Source organism: Neodiprion lecontei, chromosome 7, assembly GCF_021901455.1.
Source record: "Neodiprion lecontei isolate iyNeoLeco1 chromosome 7, iyNeoLeco1.1, whole genome shotgun sequence".
NCBI lineage: Eukaryota > Metazoa > Arthropoda > Insecta > Hymenoptera > Diprionidae > Neodiprion > Neodiprion lecontei.
In genome coordinates this window covers 16,945,363-16,969,430 of record NC_060266.1, presented here as the reverse complement: position 1 = coordinate 16,969,430, position 24,068 = coordinate 16,945,363, and the positions used below count along the sequence as shown (strand labels likewise).

Below are 24,068 nucleotides of genomic sequence, written 5' to 3'. Positions count from 1 at the left end.
TCCCGATGTTTTCGGAATTTGAAATTATGTTGAGAATTCGACATTACGTTTCCAAAGGTAATTTGTTTAAATAAATTGTGAAAAACAATTGAAATTTGAAAAAAAAACATAATCATTTCCATTAATTGTAATGGATAACAGAAAAATTACAATTGTTCCAAGTAATTGTAAATAGTAGCAAAAAAATTACAATTTTTTCAAGTAATTTTAATTGACAACAAAAAAATTACAATTATTTCGAGTAATTGTAGTTGATAATCATAAAATTACAATTGTTTATACTAACTGTAATTGGTAAATCAAAATTTATAATTATTTCCCGCAATTGTAATTAGTTACTAAATATTACAGTTATTCACAGTAATTGTAATTTACGGGTAATGAAATGACGAAAGTAATTTCTGCTGCCCAATTCTGTAACCGAGCAGACCGTAATAGAATATGTACAAAAACATCAGATGCAGTATCGAGGCTTGCTTTTTCACAGCTCTACAGATGAGTAAGGACTCACACTGGAAAACCGAATGCGTGCAAGCTCCTGTCAGGCGAGCGGAGGGGAGGAACGCCGCGCAAGTCTAACCTTGCGATGTCGTGCGATAATGTATATATGTAACGGCCTGTTATTAGAAAAACCGCAAATTTACACTGAATAATTTTTCTGATTACTGACATTTCGGATAAACCGAATGATCGTTCGGATAATTGAGGTTTCGGATAAACCAAATCACCGTTTGAATAATTGACGTTTCGGATAAACTAAATCACCGTTCGGATAATTGACGTTTCAGATAAACCAAATTACCGTTCCGGTGATTGATGTTTTGGATATCCGACGTTCGGATGATCGACGCTGTGATCAGCATAGACAATAATTAATATTAGGTATTTAGTGGTATAAAGCAGAATACATGAACATATCAAATAAATTGAATTATTTAAAAATTATAGGAAAAATCTTACGCGAGGAAGAGGGGGACCGCACCACATTTTACCAGGGGCTAGGGCGGGAGGGAGGGGAGGGGGTCCAAATTAAAAAGCCACATCTCATATAGTATGTGAATACTAGACGTCCTCTATTCGTTCAGAGCGGTATGATAGATATATAAAACGTGAAGTTTAACTCACGGTCGAGATGAGACATGATGGCTTTTTCTGCAGCGCCGCCAGCTTCCAAATACAATCTAATTATTTCGTAAGGTGCTTTCGGATTTCGTCCTGGATGAAAACTCACTGGGCATCCCAATTGTGCTTGTACCGCAGCGGTTGCTTGTATTGCTTTTTTCTCGAAATCTGCGTTTGAAAATTACCAGTGCCATATTTGTTATGAAATTTTAAAAGGATTTAAAAAAATGCTGTACTAATCTCAGTAAAGTGTACGAGGTACTGCAATTTAAAACCTTACGAATTTGAGAGAAACATTCAGATTCGCTGACGATGAACTAATATAACAAGGGCGTGTGGCCTACTGTAAAACGTACCTACATCATAAATGATTACGTATTATCAACGCGCGTGATGTAAAAAGCATTATTACTATTCGTTCACTATTATATTTAGTATATTTCAATACGTCTAAATGTCGAATTTACCATGAATGGGCCAAGTACTACCCACTTCTCCAATGAACCCGGCCTTGACACCGGGACTACCTTCGCATTCCACCGTCATTTCTTTCAAGATCAAGTCATACATTTCCTCTACACTGATGTTGAGAGTCGCTTCGGTTTGTGTGGATGCAACGTAATGGCCTGAAATGTATTTCGTAGTACCAAATTTTTTATCGTGTATAGCTTATGTTACTGTACACAGTTTCTAAGGAAGATGACCAAACACCAACTACAGTGACATCAATCAAGTTACAAATATGAACGTTTTCAATACAGCATGAAGGAAAGAACGAGAAAAAGGTAATAAATAACACCGGCACACAAAAAAAAAAAGTTGTTTGTACATTTGACCGGACCCACCTATAGACATGTAATTCGACCCGCTGAATCCGAATTTGAAGTCCGTTTGGCCCGGTCACCCTCCAGATTTGAGTAAAATGCAAAAAACCCAAAAAACGCAAAAAATTGAGAAAAACTGCAATCACAGCGATGAAAAAATTTTTGTGGACTCGGATCAAGTATGATTTTCATGTATTTCAATTCACTGAATCTAAACCTGATCGTTCATTAGCCCGTTGAGCCGTCAAAGTTTGAAAGAATTGCGAAAAACCGAAAAAAATTGCATAAAATCATGATAAACCGAAACTATCGAGATGAGAAAAATTTTTTGGACTCAGATTGAGTATGATTTTCATGTATTTTGATTCACTGAATCTGAATCTGAAGTTTTTTTGTCCCATTAACGTTGCAAAATTTAAAAAAATCTAAAAAAACCACAAAAACTGGGAAAATTGCAGTTATAAATATGAGAAAAAATCTATAGATCTGTAGATCTATAAAAACTCAAAAAACCAAAAAAATTGGAAAAATTGCAGTTATAATTATAAGATAAAATCTATAGATCTGTTCCCAATTTTTTTGGTTTTTTGAGATTTTTTAAAATTTTGAAACGTTAATGGGACAAAAAAGCTTCAGATTCAGATTCAGTGGAACAAAATACAAGAAAATCATACTCAATCTGAATCCAAAAATTTTTTTTCATCTCGATAGTTTCGGTTTTTCATGATTTTATGAAATTTTTTTCAGTTTTTCGCAATTTTTTCAAACTTTGACGGCTCAACGGACTAATTAACGTTCAGATTTAGATTCAGTGAATTGAAATACATGAAAATCATACTTGATCCGAGTCCACAAAAATTTTTTCGTCGCTGTGATTGCAGTTTTTCTCAATATTTTCCTTTTTTTGGGTTTTTTGCATTTTACTCAAATCTGGAGGGTGACCGGGCCAAACGGACTTCAAATTCGGATTCAGCGGATCGAATTACATGTCCGTAGGTGGGTCCGGTCAAATGTACAAACAACTTTTTTTTTTGTGTGCCGGTGTAATCTATGAAGAGATTCAGTCGCAAAATGGTAAGCGTCGTCTTCTTCCTTTAGACTTTAGTCTATATTCCTAATATGAGGACAAGTGTCTATGTAAAACGGGAATCTTTAGTGAGTAGACGTATATTGGTATCATTAATTAAATGAATAAAGCAGATGTTCTGTTGGCAGTAGTTGTCGCTACCTTGAAAAGCAAAAAAGAAAAGATTGCTAATAATTTGCAATAAATTGTGTTAATAATTTATTTACACTCTACTTGCTGCAGGGCATTGAGCTCTAGATGAAACAATCGTCAACAAACACATGTACAATTTTTGAACGGGTGTTGTTTACATTCTACAGCTACAGACTGGAACTTTAATAATAAATATATGAACGAAAATTTGAAATGTTCCACAAGAAAACTCATTTTCTCCATATTTTTACGGAATAAATCATCTCGGTTAATTTTTGGAAATGGCTGTATAAGTATTCGATTTCGACATGGAGCTACCATTCGCCGAAAAAAGGTGTTCCAAAATATTAATTTTAAATGTTTGCTCAAAATATTGATTTATTTAAAAGTTGCTGTGCTAAATGTGTTCATAAATTACTTTTGATATAAACGACTTCAAAGTTTGACGTTTACTGTTTTGCGCTGCAATTTGATAATTGTTGCTAAGCCTCATTTCTATCTGATGCTCAGCCCATACAGAGTCTCTGACTACGAGATCATGTTCTTGATTCTGTTTGTATAATTTAATTGGTTTGCACATTACTACTCATAATTTCTCGCCAGCACTTATGCATCACTATATCAATCGCTCCGTCTTTGATGCGTAGATGATATATTGAGTATATGATTACTCGTAGTATTGTCGGTATACCCTGGCGAAGATGATTTTTACCACTTTCTACAAGTTTTTAGAGAAATTTGAATATTTCATACAATTTTGTACGAAAAAATTTTTAGTACAAAAAACATGCATAATTTCACTTAAAAACTTATTGGTTTTAATAAAAATTTGTATTTTTTCACTGAAAAATATACGACCATTACACTAGACTACAATTTTGAAAGAAAATTAACAATTCTTTATGAAAAATTATGCATATTTACAATTTTGTGCAAAATCGTAATACGAGATGTTCTAATTTCTGTAAAAATGCGTAGTCGTAGAAATTTTCATCAGGGTATGCATGGACGCCTCATAACATTTGGAGTCATTTTTAAACAAACTGGCGGTAGCTGGCGCGTGCATTTTCTGTTTTCACATCTATGATTTTTTGACTGGTGACGCCATTACTTCTCATATTGTTTTACTGGAATCGAAGCTTGAAAACCTGCTTTATCTGCGAATAGAGCGCTATTCTCAAATTCATAAAATAATAATAAAATCACTGTCAGATGGTTTTATTAAAAGCTTTGATAAATCGAATATTAAGCCATTCCAACTGATTAAACAAATCATATCTTTAAAAAAATTGGTAAATCATCCCACCATGCTCTTTTCAGAAGGTCTGAGTCATACTTGGGACTTCGTACGAAAACCAGGGAGAAATTTAGCCTGTGAAACATGCATACCGCGTTACATGGTTTTTTTTTAAATTGAAAGCGCATTTTTTGATTACTTTCGGAATCGTTATGGCGAAAGTTATTCGCAAGGTGAAATAAAGAGAAGTAACTAAATGACATATATGAGTCTTACACCTCTATGACCTAAACGAAAAAACAAAAAATTAATTTCTCTCTGCCGAGAGGAAATGGTGAAACTTGCAAGTTCAGCGTCCGACTGCGCATGCTAGACTTTACTTGTCTTGTCGTGCAGGCTAGCCACCTCGAATTTCAGCTCTAATATGCTACTTGTACGTTGCATACATGATGCGAATTTTTTGAATTAAGTAAATCCAAACAATTGATGTATTGCCTCGGGTAGACTTTGAAAACTGTCATTCTTTAATGGCTGATCCCAATCATCAGGAAGGAAGAGGGGACGATCATTATAAAAACATATCGGATCTTGACGACAGAGGTGACACAACTCAAAAATTGGCGTTTCTCAGATAGTACTACATTTCGATTGCCGAGATTAGAATCTATAACCTGCTTTCAGTGGGTATGCCTGACTTGGCCTATAGCATTGCAGCGAGCTGTTAGCTATATAGCCTATGTATATAGAAATCTGTGCCTTTGTCGCCAAGGTGCGATATTTTTTCAATTCGCCACTTAACGCGGGAAAGCTTGACATCTCATACTTCGTTCCGGATTGTATAGTTCCACTGGCTTACGGATGAGAATGTTGCTACATACGATCTTACAAACCAATAGAGTTGTTTAAGCATACCGAGTCGGTCACTCAGCTGCTAATTTTCACCATTTCTTCTGGGTACAGCATTAAGTTGTATAATATAATCGTTAACATTACCAGTGCCTGCAATGACGTGTATGCCAGATGCCTGACTGACATGCTTCATGAAAGAGATATCTCGCAATAGCCCGTGACTAGTGTTTTCGACAATTGTACCTCCACCGAATTTTTTCAATTGATCAACATCTGCCAGCACTGCATTGTGAGTATCTATATCGTTGAACACGATGTTGTACTCACTGCTGTATCTGTGAATTTGCAATGAAATATGTATGTATAATATACATATATATATATATATATTAGGTGTCCCTTAACAGGGGTTTTTTCGAATTTGTATGCTCCCAGGGGCTCAAACGCTTCCAAATCAATAAAACAATCCACTAAAAATTTCAGCTCTTAATATTAACTCTAAGATAGTCCGCTTTCCCGCCAAAGTTTTTTATGGAAATAACATGTAAAAAATATGTGTTTTTCTTTTAAATTGTGTACGTTGGTGACGAATTGACCTGCAAGAATGAGAAGTACATATTTTTATAGGAAATTTGACGCTCTGTAAAAAAGGTCTATTACGTTTTTTGCTAAGTCTACTGGTTCAAAAGTTATTCGAGCTCAAAGTTTAATTTATATAAAATTATCAATATTATCGAGTATATTTAAAGGATTAGCAGTTGTATGATGAAATATATTGCATTTTTCTTGCAGTTTACTTTATTTCAGATCAATTCAAGTGATTACATTATGTTAAAACCTCAATAGATGTAAATTGAAAATCATATTTTACTGTTAATCGATACTGAGATTGATGCAACTCTAAAAGAATTTAAACTATCTTGTTTTATATTGATATTGTAATAATTGATGTCTTTAGTAAAATAAGTAATTTAACACTTCGGCATCATTTTTGAGTTGATAATTTATGCCATCTATTTATACAATTGCTAATCCTTTAAAGATACTCGATAATATTGATAATTTTATATAAATTAAACTTTGAGCTCGAATAACTTTTGAACCAGTAGACTTAGCAAAAAATCGTAAGAGACCTTTTTTATAGAGCGTCAAATTTCCTACAAAAATATGTACTCTTCATTCTTGCAGGTCAATTCGTCACCAACGTAGACAATTTAAAAGAACAACACATATTTTTTACATGTTATTTCCATAAGAAACTTTGGCGGGAAAGCGGACTATCTTATTGTTAGAGTTAATATTAAGAGCTGAAATTTTTAGAGGATTTTTTTTTATCGATTTGGAAACGTTTGAGCTCCTGGGAGCATACAAATTCGAAAACACCCCTGTTAAGGGACACCCTGTATGTATAATATACACACATATACATATATATATATATATGTATATATTATTGTATAGTATCATGAGCAGTGGATAATGTTATTTAACAATAACAATTATCTTAGAGTTGATATAAACCAGCCCAAGGTGGTACTCAAAGGATCGACAATGTTCCAGAAAGGTGATTTTCGAAACACGTGTAATTGTTGTGATATGAATAATTAGTGTTTCTCAAAGTTAAAAAAAAACCTCTCAGTTTTTTGCGGATTCCCGTAGTTTCAAGCTGTCTATCATTACTCTGGTTCCCTCGGAGAAAAAATATGTCTTAAGTACGTTTCCGAAATGTAAGACTGTGATTTTGTAGGGAAATCAGTAAAACAACCAAACGTAAGGAGTAGGTTTTAAGGGGGTGCCCTGGTCGATTGCGACGTTTACGTATGTATCTCCAAATATCGAAGTCCACGTATCTCAAACGCAAAAAAGCGCTCAACAGCCTTGCATTCTATACGCAATTCTGAACAAAAACACTCTTAACACATTTCCATTTAACACAGAAATAAAGAAATGGTACGGCTTCTACGAAATCGCAAAAGTAAATTCGTAGAATTCATGCAATTTCTTTATTTCTTCGTCAAATGAAAATGTGTTGGAGTTTTTTTTTATCACAATCGCGTGTAGATTGGGGCTGTTAAGCCCTTTTTGCGTTTGAGATACGGGAACCTCAATATTTGGAGATATTATACATCAATGTCGAAATCGACCAGAATACAGTAGACAGGATAGCCCGGTTATATTCATAGATTCCTGCACCGACACGTTACCAGCCGCGGGGTTCTAATCGATTTACCCCAGGGTAACCAGTCTATGTGCTATTTACCGACGGTGGGTATTTCATCGGTTACAGGTCGATTTACTCCAGGGTAAAGAGGTGGTATTTTCGATCAACTTCTCACCGATGCGCATGCCAAGATTTTCAATTTTATTTGAGCTTTCTCATTGGAGAATTTCCCAGTTTATCGTGTGAAATGCGTGCATTGGGGGTCATATGTGTATCGGTAAGCGAGAAACCATATGCAGTTCACACTTTGGAATGTTCAAGTCAACTGGGGATATCCCCCCATGAGCATGGGTTGTTTTATTTAAGGGTCGGCCCGCCGACATCCATTGCAGTTTTCCTGTGACGCGGTATTGGCTGTGAGATTTTAGAATATCACCCCCATTCCCCCAAAATTCAATGACCGCTGCACAGCCTGGGAGGCGTGAAAGGCAACCATGAAATTTCATGGCCTGCCCATTTGCCGCTCACCCTTACAGAGTCATTGTCAAGATGCAGGAGGAGATCTGACGTCACCCTTATAATTTGCAATCATTATTCAACCCGAACGAGGGATCGCAGAAATGTGAATAGCGGAAGTGTCATGGAAAAGAAATTTATGGCGGCGGTTGGGGGAAACCGCAGAAAAGCCATCGTTCGCATCAGTGTCCAGTCAGCTTAGGGACAAACCGGAACGAAATTTCCATTAATCAAGAACACATTCAAAGTACCTTGAAATGGAGTTGATTTTGGATGTACAAAGTTTTGGTCGATTCAGCGATAAATTTGTGGTAAAGGAATTGGTTGCAATGAGTATTAAAACACCGATGGAATATGAGCTAAGTCTAGCGCACGTGCGTTTCAAATCACCCTGTGCTTGGGTAACTCTTTCCAGCGAGTACCGAAATCTCAATAGATGGTTGACTCAAAATTATCATGGGATACCATGGACTGCAGGTAATACACTGTACAGGATGTGGGGAAAGTTGTGAGAAGAATCGTGGAGGGTGCGAATTACATTCTCGTCAAGGGAAAAGAGAAGAAGCAGTGGGTTGAAGAAAAATAGATGACGACTCAAAGGCTGTAATTGATCTAGAAGCGTTGGATTGTCCAAGCTTCCTAATACTACGACGTGACTCTAACGTGATTCGCTGGCATGGAGATTGTCACGGGAATGTAATCAGCTACGTATGTGCCTTCGAGAACGTTCAACGTCTAAAGGAGTGGTATTTGAAAGAGTGTACGGGAAATACCGGGAAAGCATTGTGCAAGCAAGCGAATGAAGGCTGATGAAATTTTGCTCGCAGCTATTTTCGCTTCTCCAAAAATACCGGAATTTCTAAAGTGAACAGAGATTTTCGAATATTTCGGACTACCCTAAGTTTTTGGACTACCCGAAGTTTTCGGATTACCCGAAGTTTTCAGATTACCCAAAGTTTTCGGACTACCCAAAGATTTCGGGTTTGCCAAAAAACCCGACCTAATGCAAACACGACCCGAACTCGAGTTCGAGTACCCAAAATTTCGGGTACCCGCACATCCCTAGTTTTAGATATAAACCTTTTCCCAACGCAATCGCATCCATTGTTGAATAATGGCGTTTGGACTCCTCTAATCGACGCCTATGAGCACCAGCCTCATTGACCATCTTCGCTATACTTGCGGCGCCATCTGCCAGGGCCCTTGTGGCGCTGAGGGCCCCCGATATTGGGATCAAAAAAGGTAGAAAGCCTCCGATTTTCTTGGGGATAGGTAAAATGCGAGGCATGCGCAATACCCCTTGAGCCACAACTGTACGGGCCCGATCCAACGCCGACTCAATGGCCCTAGGGCCGGGCCTCATTGATTTCTTCGCCGCTTGAATGACCGATTTCAAACTTATTGTCTTCTTTGTCTTTCTCTTCACACCACCACCACTCCTCTTGGGTCTCCTCAAACCCTTCCCCGACGCCGTCGACTTTTTTTTCGTCTTCTTTTTCTTTACAATTCTCCGTAAAATCCCCATACCGAGTTTAGATTCAGCTTTCATGGTATTGGTTACTCCCCCGGCTACAGTTTTTCACCTACACTCGCGTCTTTAGCCAAAACATGATTCCACGCGCGTTCGGCGAGTACTCGGTCAGCTACGTTTCGCGCCGTGATGTTTGACTGATTCTTTGCGTATCCAATGTCGTGCTGTTTGCATGCGGCGTCTAGGGGATTGATTCTGGGATCACCGCGAGCCAACCACTTGGCTCATTTCGTCCCCTATCCGCAGTTCTGATACCCTGGCACGTGTAATTCGACTGGAAGATTATTGATCATTTTATTCACCAAACCTTTTCTACACTTCTTACGTGCGGACCTCACCATAGATGGACTGCAACTGACTTGATTACCTATAAAAGCATGTATTATACACAGGGGGCGTTAGTTCATTGTAATCCTCTAACCTATGAGCATCATGAAATTCCAAAATCAAACGAGCAAACTGTCCGTTACGAACTTCGTCAAATTGGTCGAGCGAAAAAAGAAAAAGGGCAAACGGCACGGTGAATTACTACCCAATAGTGTGAGAGCGGTCTTCCGCGGTCCCTCAAATTGCGGCAAGACGAACGCTCTTCTCACGCTAATCACCCACGGCGATGGTTTACGCTTTGAAAATGTTTACATCTATTCAAAATCGCTCATTCAGCCAAAGTACGAGTTTTTGCGAAAGTTACTCGAGCCCGTCAAGGGGATGGGTTATTTCCCATTCGGTGAACACGAGGAGGTTGTACAATCGGAAGAGGCATGCCCCAACTCACTTATAATTTTCGACGATGTGGCATGTGAGAAGCAAGATTATATCAGGGCATACTTTTGCATGGGGCGACATAGAGATGTGGATAGCTTCTATCTCTGCCAGACATATGCACGTATCCCAAAACATCTCGTGCGTGATAATGCAAATTTATTGGTGATTTTCCGTCAAGATGGGATGAATTTGAATCATATTTACGCCGATCATGTAATCACCGATATGACGTATCAACAATTCAAAGATCTCTGTTCGGCTTGCTGGAACGACAGCAATTACAGTTTCATTCTCATTGACAAAGATAGCGAGATCAACGCGGGGAGATATCAAAAAGGTTTCGATTGCTTTATAAGTATAAATTAATGCCGATGTGTTGAGATACCCGCAGCCAAGTTGTAACAATCAGAGTGTCAACATGAGGAGTGAGCAGATCCGCAAGCACGTTGACGTGTTACGCAAAATCGCGAAAGCTAGCGAAACGATACGGCGTAAACACAAGATGATTCGGAGGGATAAAGATACGAACGAGCAGGCTATGGAGGAGATGCTGAAGCCTATGGTTGCGCCGCTGCGAGAATTGGTGGATACCACGAAGCAGCAAATAAAATAGGAAATTAAAACGAAGCCGGGCGATATTTCGGTGAAAAAAGATGAGAAACCCGTTATTTGGGTAAAAAAGACGAGACCGAATATTTGGATGAAAGCAAAAAATGAGAATCCGACGCAGACTGCAGACAATACAGATGACTATGGAGATGCTTTTCTCGATATTGAAGACAGTTAAAATAGCTATGGGAATGAAACAATTGTACCTATGCCAATAACCACAAGTACACCGGTGAGGAGTGGGAAGCGAAAAACAGAGAAGTTGATGTGGCGGTATTTGAAAATTTTCGAGACGGAGGAGCGATCGGATTTCGATGAGAAATATGGTGTTTGACAGTTGGTACAGGGATTGAAGATTGTTGATTCGAAAATAAGTTTTGATACGGATCAGATGCACCTTGGCGGTAAAAAGTACAAAGCAACACCGGGATTACTTGAATTATTATTCAAAAAGTCACCCGACACCGCTATTCTGGTGACTGTGGACAGGAAAAACTATGCTGAAATTGCTCTAGCGACGAAAGTTCGCAGGCGTGGTTATAAGGCTGACAAAAGCATTCGCAGATATGAGAAAAGTGCAAAGTACAAGGACTTTATCGCTCAATATGTGGGATCACCGAAAAACAGGGGTGGAGGTCTGCCGAGGCACAAGATCGCGCGAAAAGAGGGGCAGAGTATGGATTACGTTTACTTGGAATGTCCCCAACGAAATTATTGACAGACTTCGACTACTTATGGTATCACAGGCGGCCGGAAATACTAGCCATTCCAATGAAATAGTTTCCATTATTGAAGAATTGCGCGAGGCTGGAATCATTTATTAGCGTGGGATCAACCCTCAAATTATCATTCATCCATTGACCGTTGAGCAATGAGTATAGACATATTTGGTTGTCAGTTGAGGGCGGATGTGAAAAAGGTATACCGGGTAGTCGTGGCCCTCCGGGTGTTGGTTTCGAAACCACCGACGATAACCAGTACGATATAGACAGCAAACGATTGTGTAATATCGCCAATCCGCGGAAGGAAAACGATGTCGTTTCTATGAAAGTTCTCAATCAATGTTTACAGTGAGCGACTGATAGGCTCCAGAACGATATCGAGGGGGAAATTCATGCCATTGATAAACAACATGAAAAGGACAATAAAGGACAATAGCGGACGAACTTCACAGACCATCCCGGCGTAATTACCCAAGGCGTTTCGTATATATACGCGGGTTGGATGAAACTTGGCAAGCCGATCTCATCGATATGTCGGCATATTCACCCACCAATAATGGCCATAAATTTCTGCTCACAGTTATTGATATATTTTTCAAATTTGCCTGGGGCGTGTCGATTAAGAGTAAAAATACCACTGATGTAACGAACGCTATGAAGTCTGTGCTGGTGCAGGGGCGTGTACCGAACACCTACACGTCACCTACAACAAAGAATTCAAGGGTCTCATGACGCATCATGGTATAAATATATACTCGACATTCAGCAACTTGAAAGCATCGATATGCAAACGCTTTAATCGAACGCTGAAAAATAAAATGTGGAAACAATTTACTCTACGTGAACAAAATACATCTACAAAATTATTTTAGACAAATTGAGAATGGCCGCACCGGTGTATATTGGTTTATTGAAATAGACATTCAACCGATTCATCTCGATTATCAGCATGTCTGGATCGAATATGTGGCAGCTGTAGAAATTAGGTCTGGCAATCAGAGCCTTTGCACCACCTCGACCACCCCATTTCGTAACTAACTTGACACTTTTGTGTTTTCGCACATTCTCCATAGTTTTGCCAAACACTGCATTGTTCATCAATTTGTAAAAGTTTTTTTCGAAATCATTTTCCGATTGCTTTCGCTTGTCGGTATTCAAGTCGAAGGATGACTTTAACTACGGAGATTGAGCAAACTTGAGAATTCTATGCGTCTTGCGCAACTTTATGCCCAAATCTAAACACTGCTTGAAATTCCGGTAGTGAAGTATGTATTTATTTTTGGGAAGAAGCGTTTACTATAGCTTGACCATTTTACTACCTGGCGGGATAAAATGCTCGGGGCCGAGTGGTAAATCTTTATGCTGTTCGTGTAGCTCTACCGGGTAGTCCAAATCGACCTCGAGAATGTATCCTACCGACGAATCATCTCGCACACTCATTACTTCGATTGCATTATGCTCCCACTCGAATGAACCACATGGGAAATGCTCACTCATAGTTGCACCATACAGATTATTGACATCGAAATACATTAGGTAGGATTCCTCCTTGCTTGGATCGAAATCACGCATATATCGATTGTTTGCAACTGCATACCGATTTGAACATTGTGCTACATCACCGCGAATGCATTTTTCAACAAATAAAACCATTTCGGGGTTATCTAGCAGTTGCAGATTAACACGCGCATGTTTCAACATTGTATCGAAAGCCAAACCCGGAGCGGTGTAACAATGTAGGGGATCTAAATCGTAAGTTTTGAAACAACTCTCACGGAAATTTTGAAAAACATCAGCCCACAAGAGAACATCGGTTTTCAAATATAAATCTGAATATTCGCCCAGGGTATTCAATTTAAATTTTCTCCAGACATTCCGTGCATTCCGATAATCCTTTTTGGTGACGCCCGAGCGGCTGAGTTTCGAATAGAAATTTGCTCTAGCAGGTAGGCTCAATTCGTCAAGTTTTTCCTAGCTATCGATGTACTCGTAGGGGAAAACACCTTTGCGAATCATTAATTCGAATCCCTCGAGATCGCTGTAGAACGCACGAGTTATCGTTTTTACCCCATTATCTAGATACGATGACGGTTTGTCCGGACTGCTTGCCATAAACCGAAGCGAATCTAAGCCATCAACCCGCTTCGTGAACAAAATATACCTTTCTTTACTGATAGGCAGCACGGTAATTTCACCAGGAAAAGATGTGGTTAGAGATGTGAGTATGAAATGGGAATCGTATCCGGATAAATTGTGAAACACCACAGGAATCGTGTGTTTTCTTGTAATTTAAATTGCACCTGTTATGCGCGGGGCCACGATAATCGCCAGTGAAATGGCAATGATTGTGACACTTTTTATCATCTGGCGAAAACGGTTTCTCACAGATGTAACAATTTTTTGCACGCGCGTGTCGATCCCGTTGCACTTGAGTCAACGGTTTCATACGGATGATATTTTCAATTCGCGATTCTACATTAATGGCCAAGTCACGAAGCTACTTAAAGAACCACTCGATACAATCGGGCCCCCGTTCATTCACATATCCCGATAATGAAGCATCGGATGAGCAATGCACGTAAAATGCCGCACTATGCGGGATATGCTCTTGGGATTTATTTGCACCGGGTTTTAATATGTACTGAAGATCCACATAGACGACGAACCGTACCCGACCCTTATTTCGAAAACTTGTAAATTCCTAATTTTTCTTCTTATCCGAGAAGAGCATTCGCACCTTGTTCAATCGCATGCAATCGTCTCTATGACTATCATAGCTGCTCTGTATCCTGAAATAACACAAGCATCTATCGCACAAAGATTGTCGATGAGCACAGAGTGACAATTGGCTGCGAACCAAACGTGACAGATTTTTAATCCAAGCAAAGTGGAATCGCGGTGTGTAATTGTTCAAATCAATATTACCAATATCCATCTCCTCGTCATCATTACTACACTCAACCGGACACGACAGGGAAACTGTATGAACAGCTTCTGCGACCACGACTCACGGACGCGATACAGGACGGCGGAGGCCTTTCGGACCAACAGTTCGGCTTCCGGAGGGGTCGATCAACGATTGGAGCGATCCAAGAGGTGTTTGACTTCTTCCGGTCGACAAAGAGACATTACCACGCTGTGCGACCCGTCGCGCTGCTGGTGACACTTGACGTTAAGAACGCCTTCAACTCGGCCAGGTGGGTGGACATCCTAGAGTCGCTGAGAGGCGACTTCGGGATCCCGCCTTACTTGCTCCGGGTTGTTGAAGACTACCTTCGAAACGGACGGCTGACGTACGAAACGACCGAAAGTCAAGTGACGCGACAGATCACCGCGGGGGTCGCTCAAGGTTCCATACTGGGACCTGACTTCTGGAACGGGATCTATGACAGCCTGCTTAGACTGGAGCTCCCGCTCGGCGTTCGCCTGGTTGCTTACGCTAACGACGTGGCAGCAGTGATAGTCGAGCGCACTTTAGATCTTGCACAATACGCACTGAATCAGACGATGAGACGCGTCGGACGGTGGATGACTGACCACGGACTGCAACTCGCGACGGGAAAGACAGAACTGGTGCTTCTCACCAGAAGACGAATACCGACCACACTACGCATGACGGTCGGGACGGACGAGATCGAGACCAGAGGGGAAGTCAAGTACCTGGGGGTGACCCTGGATACGAAGATGACCTTCTGGCCTCACATACAACGAACGGCTCAGAAGGCGGCTGAAAGGATAGCATCCCTAAGCCGCCTGATGGCAAACACAAACGGATCGAGAACGGGGAAACGGAGACTTTTGATGTCGACGGTGAACTCGATCCTCCTCTACGGTGCGGAGATCTGGGCCGACTTCCTGAAGACTGAGAAGTACTGTCACGCAATGACGACGGTACAGAAACGAAGCGCGTTGAGGATCGCTTGTTCTTATCGGACGGTCTCAGCACAGGCTGTTTTGGTGGTGGCGGGCGTGATTCCCGTAGACCTTCTCGCGTTCGAGCGCAAGAGGGTCTACGGAAGAGACGCGGACGTGACCCGACGGGACGTGGCAACGACGGAAAGAGACGCGACGATACAGACGTGGCAGGAACGGTGGACGGAAGAAATGACGGGAAACTGGACGAGACGACTTATTAAGGACCTGAGACCGTGGATCCAGAGGGGTTTTGGGGATGTGAATTTTTACGTCACCCAGCTTCTGACGGGCCGCGGTTATATTAGACGGTACTTATACAACTTGAACCTAGTACGGACGCCCAACTGTACGTACTGCGGACACGAACGAGACGATGCGGAACACACGTTCTTCGAACGTGACCGCTGGACAGAACTGAGACGGAGACTGGAGACGGTCGTGGGAGGCATCACTCCCGACAACATTGTCGGGGTGATGCTCCATAGTACAGAAAGGTGGCAACTTGTTGCCACCTACACAGAGACAATCTTATGACGTAAGAACGTGGATGGCTGTCTGACGTCACGTAACTGACGGACGGCCTGCACTGGGCGGACGGACGGACAGACTGACAAGACTTACACCGACAGAGCCCCCAGCTAGAAGTAATATCACCTTAGTTCCTGGCTGGGGGCGTTGCACAGGAGGTGGCGGTTTAGTGGGTAGGCCATTCTGGAGTCCCACATCCGCGCTAGCCCGTATGACTGGCGTGAATCCGTAACTTGGATTCCGCAACTCCTCGAAAAAAAAAAAAATCATAATAATAATAATAATCATAACAACAACAACAACGACGACGACGACGACATGATGATGATGATGATGATGATGATGATAATAATAATAATAATACCACCGTCTTATCCGACTAATTCTAGTATATCCGTGAGATAATCAGCAAAATGCGGTGTATCCAATCCTTACGGGATCATCTGAGGAGGAGCAATATCGGGTTGCAGGCCGAGCTGATGGCCTCAGACAATCGAGGCTGTGACAGCTTCGATTTGTTGGGGATCTGGTGGCTGCAAGAGGGTCACTGGGGTGAGGAGCATCCGGAAACCGACTGGGGTCACCCAGCGTGGCAGACCCCCGAGAGTTATATGACTGTATACAATTTATAAATAAAATAAAGTCTTCAAAACTTTTCATTCTTTGTCTACGTAAGGTATTTCACATCCAAAACCTGTACCTATAGTTTTTAGGTATTTCTAATTTAGTAATAATAATAAGACGGGTTCTACCCCCGACGTTCGATGCTGCTCTCTGTTTGTTTTTTCCGCTTTGCTCATTGTCAATATGACGTCAGCATTATTCTGATTGGTTTTTACATCGTTGGGTTTGTTGTAAAGGCCATGCTCGAGGATGCTTATTCCGAGCTGAAGCGGGGTGTTGAAGGGGTGATTATCGGCTTCGAGGGACCGATACACATATGACCCCCATGCACGCATTTCACACGATAAACTGGGAGATTCTCCGATGAGAAAGCTTAAAGAAAATTGAAAATCTTGACATGTGCATTGGTGACAAATTGATGGAAAAGACCACCTTTCCACCCTGGGGTAAATCGACCTGTAACCGATGACCCACTCACCGCCGGTAAGTAGCACATAGTCCGGTTACCCTGGGGTAAATCGATTAGAAACCCTCGGCCAGTAACGCGTCGGTGCAGCGATCTATGATTAGTACCGGCGTATCCTTTCTACTGAGCACCCCCTTAATAGCAAGTATAACACTGCTGAAATATTTTGTAAAAATGACTGGAAATTACTTGTAACATTTCTGAGATGCTGAAAAGTACATACCGAGATACTTGTTTCAAGCTGTATTTAAAAAAAGCTCCGTGACTAGGCGAAGTACGTACCCTGATATTATTAAACACATTGATGGAACATACAGAATTTTTGAGTGCTGTATTGAAGTATAAAATACTATGTAAAGTATGTTATACTACGAATACAATCGAGTGACATTTTCGTCATCATTTTGATAAACGTTTTACTACAATAATTCTCTCATAATGCGTTTTGGGAATTTGCAACCTAAAAATATGATATTTGATATGATGCACGGTAAGTACGCGTACATAAAAACTAAATGAATGTCTTACTTTTAAATATTTACTCACGGATATTGTTTGACGAGGCCAGCATTTTCCAGACAGATTTTGTCATCGAAATAACATTTTAAATTTACAGGTGGTGCTGCATAGAATTTTCTGAAGTCTAATGCAAAATGTTCATGGGTCAGAATGCGACCAAGGTTTGTAAGTTTGACTGGACCGAGTACTGGAAAACGAGAAAATGTTATTTTAAAACCAGTGAATGCGTTTGCCATTGAATCTTTGTGATGATTGTTTTTCGGAGGTTTTCGTAGAAGACTGACCTCCGAAAATATACCTCTCGCAAGTACGCAATATTTTTTAAATTCAGGTTATTTTATTAGAAAAGGCACTGATTGGTTTCAATTTAATGGATGACGTTTTATTTGTCTTACGTGTACAAAAGGTATGTAGGTAGCGTGAAAAGACAGAGGGGTGATTTTCGTTTTGATGTTATCAACCTTAAGATTAAATCAATTCTATAGCAGCAGAAAATGTGAACTGCCATTACATCATAAGGAGTGAAAAGACAGACTTTATTTGCCATATTTTGAAATTGAAAGAACTCAAAGACTCATGTGATTGAATATATATTCAAAGTCGTTTCCGAAAAGTGGCAAATAAAACCCACCCATAGGTATGTATTATTGTTTCAGGATCACAGGCTGTATATTGAAATCAAGTTTGCAGAAAAAAAAATTGATTTAGAAAAATGTTGAATGTTTTATAGGCTTGTAGTTGTTAGGATTTTCTCCATCGATTTCCGAACGACCTTTTTTGTAACACTGGCATCAAAAGTCCCTCTTTCACCGTTGGCTGAAGATATACTGTGAATTGTGTAAGAAATGGTGCCTTTTACAAGGGTTTAACTCTCAACGAAAGCTGTGAAGTCGGCAGCAATTTGTGTACTATTTTCATACAGTCTCAGGCTAGTCGCTATCATCCTTATGGTGCCGTCCCACGTAGGGCCAGGTCGCCGGAATCCGGAATCATAGAACGGAATGGATGGAAAAGTCACTAGAATTCGCGTTACACTAGTTTCATGCTGTCGTATTTTTACGGAATTGTAAGTCCGTGCGATATTCGCATATTACAACATTCCGTTTGGCGTTTATGGTGTCTGCAGGACTAGTATATATGAATACAAAAGATGAGGTTTTACACAGTGCAATTATTAAACATGAGTGTTAACGAATGCCGTCCCGCAAGTATTTTTACGTTCCGTCTATTTGTATCTCCATGGCTCCCATGTACCCGAATTCCGAAACGGAATGCCAGAGAGTCAACTTTTATTTTATGAAATAATTAATTATAGTTTCAAAATAAATCTCACATAAAAACTAATTCGATAAATAATATATAATGATACAAAAGCTTTATCTAAACAGACAAATGAATAGCACAAATATAAACATTTTTCGTTGCGTCGTTCAGTGCAATCTTGGTACATGAGACGGCAGGGTTTTCCATGACTCGGAACTTTACAGCATATCCTGCTACAGGTAGCCTCGCGTATATAGACGGTGTGGTGGAGAAGTGAGATTAGAGCTCTATGCCACGTACAACCTGTTTCTCTCGCTCTACGACCTGGCTGGCCGATGCGTTTGCTCTCAGCCAATCAAATGCAGCGTAAGAGAGACGGAGTATCCAAAAAAACCCGCGGATATATGTCCCTCTCTCACTCTCTGTGAGTATCTGTACACGCTCTATCGATCTCTCTTGCTTGTTTTTGAACATTATTATTCTGCTGCATTCTGCCTTCGAGAGTTTTTTCTTAGGCTCCATGCTTCCCAACAAGCATCGAAAGAAAGCGTGAAGCGTCCTACAGATCCAGTATATTAGTTTCAACCTTGAATAAATACGATCAAAAATATATGTCCAGCGGATACAACTATTGGATTGCAGTCTGCAATGTTATAATGCAATACACCGGTGCAATTAATAAAAGAAGTTGAAATTAATTATAATTGAATAATGAGCTACTTATTTCGTAACTTAAGAAATAAAATTATTGCCGGTAACTGAGAAGAAACAAATTTCCGATTTTAATGGTATTTTTGTAATTTCATTCTGAATAAATGAAATGAATTACAATATATAACCTCGTTTAATTATTCATTTAATAACAACCATGTAACAACTTTTTTATTTGAACCAAAAGATCATTCAAATTATCGGATTGTTATCGCATACGATTTACAGTATCGCACGGTCTTACCCAGTCGATAAACGGTGGACGATAATTATCGTACACGATTACCTAACCGAAGCTCAAGAATACAGTTACATATGTGGCATTCGATATTTCAGACATCTCGCATCCGATATCTAGGGTCCCCAACTCGAGAATAGAGCCCCTGATTCGCAGGAAGCGAGGGCAGACCGAATTTCCGCTCTTGAAGCCACTGCTGACAATGCTCGTTTATTATCGGACGAAGGTAAGACCGAAAATAGTGCCCTTAAAGCGCAAATTCAAGACTTCTCTATCCGTATATCCGTGGTCGAATCGTACAATACTTCTGCTGAAATAACGATGACGGGTATACCCACGTCAGTGACAGATTCTCGTGTTACCATCGTACGTAAAGTTTTTGGAGCCTTGAGAATCCCCGAACTCGTCGGTCATGTTCTTGATATTCGCAATGTTGCCAAAAAATTAGTTAGGGCAGTGGGGAGCTGTCCCTTGACATCTACGGTGACCCCCTCTACTTCTTATGCCTTTATCACAACGCTCAAATCGACTATGATTAAAGTCCACATTATATCTAAGAAACGCGACAAAAGAAACTTACGGTTAACGAAGTTTTCTCCTTAAATTTACCGGGAAAAATTTTTCTTCACGAGCTGTTACCTCTTGAGATTTATAATTTATATCGTCAAACCAAAGCCAGGGCTGCTGAATTGGGATACAAATATGTCTGGACCAAATCGGGTATTATATGCGTTCGCAAAGTCGACGGTTCTCCGGTCATAACTGTCAACTCCTAGCCTCGACTCGAGCCTAATTTCTCTGAAACGGTAAACCTTAATAGCTCTTGTTTGGCAGTATAACAATCTGATACTCATCACATCACTGTAGCCCATTTCAATGCCAACTCCTTGCTTTCTCATATGGATTTTGTTCGAGCTCACGTGTTGACTCACTTCTATCACATCATCTCAATATCTGAGTCTTGGCTGAAGCCCCATATATATACCTATGTGTGCATGGACTAGACACAGTGATGATCGTAATCATATTGACCATTCATTTAAAAAGCAAAACAAAACTCAGAACAAAGCAGTCTTTAGCTCTTTTAAGACCATCAAAATATAAAATGAAAAAAAATATTTCTCGTATTTTTCATAAGTACATATAATATTACAATACGTATAAATAAAATATATATCGCTAATATAGATTTCCAGCTTCTCTATACAAAAGAATTCTACGGCAGAACATGTTCAATTATTACAAATAACGATCATGCTGCACGTGTGCGATTTGAGGCTGTGTTCAAATTAAAGTAAAATTAAATTTAATAACAATTTTAACAATGCTTTTACCAATTTAGGTTATTGTTATTCAACTTTATAATTGTCTTAAACATTTATTCAATATTCAAAATGCATACTTACCGCTTTTCACCGGTTCCGTGTCCTAGATGTAGTAGAGAACACGTGCAACGCGCGCAAAAGCCATCAGACATGTGGCAATAAGAGGGCGCGAATTCTACAATAGCATTGCGAAGTATCACATATGGGATTACCGCAATCGTAGTGCCGAACGAACGTATGAATTTTGAAATAATATTCACAAACAAAATGTATATTACCGGTCAAAAACACTAACAATATTATGAATTAGTCCGAATGAACTGTTACATTATATTACCACATATAAAATATTTGCGCGCGCGCGTGTGTGCGTGTGTCTGCATATATGTGCAATTATGAGTGATCACGATACGTACAAATCTACAATGAACATAGACTGTAATTATAAAATGTTGTGGATGCAGCGATTGGACTTCAAATAATCGTATAAAAATATATCAAATATCCCATACCTATATGTATATTGATTATGAAACAGATATCCTATAAATATCCGGCATGTCCAAGTCCAACAATAGGATATCCTATAGACATTGGCGCGATCCTGGATTTATGCAAGATATCGTTAGGATATCGTAATAGTCCAGGATATATAGGTATGGGCTGTATGAGACCTAAGTGGGATATCCCATGGACGTTTCGTCCTATGAGGGGTAGTACTCCTACTTTTTCCGACCGAGCACTCAACCTTTTTCTTTGTATTTTAAATAAACGACCGAACGGAAAGGGTTCCAATTTCGGTGGTGTATCGCTCTTTTGTAACGGAATTCAGAAAAGTTACTCATATCCCGAAAAGCGTATAAAAAATGTGTGATTTTTTTGACACATGTTACTATTTTCACATTTCCCGAATTTCATGGGCCAAGAAGTGGATAGCTGAGATGGCTAAATTCATCTTAAATCGTACAGATCAGCGGAGGTCATATTTCATAATTGCTCGTAACTGAAGTAGTTCTTCCTCGTCGAAAATAAGCCAACAATTTTATTACCCACATAAATTTTTTACACCCGATAACAATTTTTTAAGATCATAAGGTAAATATAGTTTTGTTCTGATATTTCTCGTATAATTTCCGAAAAATAACCGCCAATTTCGCAGTTTCACAACTTTTCTAAAAATTCTTGTTTTGGAATACGTAGAATCTCACACTCCATCGAATCAGATATCAAAGTTCAAAAAATTTGCAAAATTGCAAAAAAACATAGTGACTTGAAAAAACGAAGTCGTTTTTCTGAAAAAGCCCAGTTTAGATTTTTCTGAAAATTTAGTATGTTTTGATAGGGAGTATACACTATATACCCTACGGACGGCAATATCGATTTATTGTTATTTTTCGAGATATCGATTTTCTCCATTAATTTCATTTGGCAGCCGTATTTACATGGTTAGATACGCTCCTGAGTAGTAAAAGGAATAAAAAGGCCTCTATTGAATATATTCTATTCGTCATTTTCCTGCAGATGCGAATTCCTGCGAAAATGATATAATATCAGTTTTTGAATTTCGTAGAAGTTTTTTTCAATCGATTCGCTACTTAGAATCGCACGTGAAATTTATTTTTCATCCTGAATATTTTTGAGCAAAAACGAGGGGCCATACATTTGAATGCTACAATTATTTCATTTTATCACCCTTTCCGATTCTGTAAAATAAAACATTGGTCTTTATTCTTTTCTTTGTGTTTGGATTAGTACTTTTCTCATCGAATTCATTCATTACGATCTTACCATTAGGATACATCGGCTTATAATTTAAAGAAGTAGTTATAGGGCGTAAAAAATGTATTTGGATAATAAACAAATAAAGGTGGCGGCTTATTTTGGGCGAGGATGAACATACTTAAGTTACGAGCAAATATAAAATATGGTCTCCGCTAATCTGCCTGATTTGAGACGGATTCAGCCAGATACTTTGCGCAATTCCGAAAATAATGAGGAGTAAAATAAGTCATCGTGAGACTGTTTTCATAAAACATGCTCTCACGATCAGCTGAGCGCACGCCCAACCAAGGAACGCTTGGAATTAGAAAAAGAAATGGTATAATTACCAGTTTCTACCATGATTTAATAATTTTATAACCACAATAGCACTAACACTTTCGAGATAAATCAAAACAGCTGCGAGACGTCACTAGTTAAAGCTGATAAGAGACTGACGATCTGCTGCTAGAAATTGACACGTACACTCTCACAACTAAATATCTGTCATATCTCATGTCAACAGTAAAACACACTGTCTTACTTCTCATACCATTTACAATCTGCATGCATGTGTGTATGTATGTGCTTACATATGATTACATAAGAGCACTACCTTGAAGGTGCGTTTTCATGCGTATTTTATATTTAGCTCATGGTTTCTATTAACATTTCACCACAATATCACGTTATTATAACAAGCAGGTAGAATTTATTCTGGTGACTTTATTTACAAGTTGCAACATGGTAGCATTCGTTAGTCATTATTAGTGACCCTCCACAAAGCGATGAGACAAGGCATAAAGGAATGCATCTAACCCAGAAGTCGTCTAGTCAAAAATTTAGTCGGCTGGCAAAGACTGACTATAGCATCCTCTTAGTTTCCCTTAAATTAATAATAATCCCCATAAAGCACCTCCGGTGCAAAAACATTGCGCCAAGTACATTAAAGTGGAAACTACCAATAAAAATTCAATCGACAACTTATAGAAACCACAAAAATGCCAATCTGTACATACAATCAAATTAACCTACATGAACCTGGCCCCGGACATTGAAATAAATTTTTTTTGCCGATGGCACTCGTTTATGTTCCGTTTGTGCCGATTGGTGCCATGTTATTTCGTTTGTGCTCCTAAGGGTACGAAGCTACCGGGGCGTTAAAT

At 39.5% G+C, this 24,068-nt stretch overlaps 1 protein-coding gene across 2 annotated transcripts in view; it reads right to left on the bottom strand.

The window, feature by feature from the left end:
• The window catches only part of LOC107222933 (phosphotriesterase-related protein), a 29,341-nt gene extending 5,923 nt beyond the window's left edge, over positions 1-23,418 (bottom strand). The window contains exons 1-5 of one of the 2 annotated variants that reach the window (XM_015662477.2): positions 23,253-23,418; positions 17,635-17,794; positions 5,396-5,586; positions 1,590-1,748; positions 1,126-1,290 (exon numbers count right to left, since the gene is read on the bottom strand). In XM_015662477.2, coding sequence (XP_015517963.1) covers positions 1,126-1,290; positions 1,590-1,748; positions 5,396-5,586; positions 17,635-17,794; positions 23,253-23,265 — 688 coding nt within the window. In that variant the 5' untranslated portion in view covers positions 23,266-23,418. Of the gene's footprint in view, positions 1-1,125; positions 1,291-1,589; positions 1,749-5,395; positions 5,587-17,634; positions 17,795-18,238; positions 18,344-23,252 lie in introns of those variants that run through there. The other variant, XM_046745731.1, reaches the window with a different exon arrangement.
• Between the last annotated feature and the right edge of the window lie 650 nt (positions 23,419-24,068).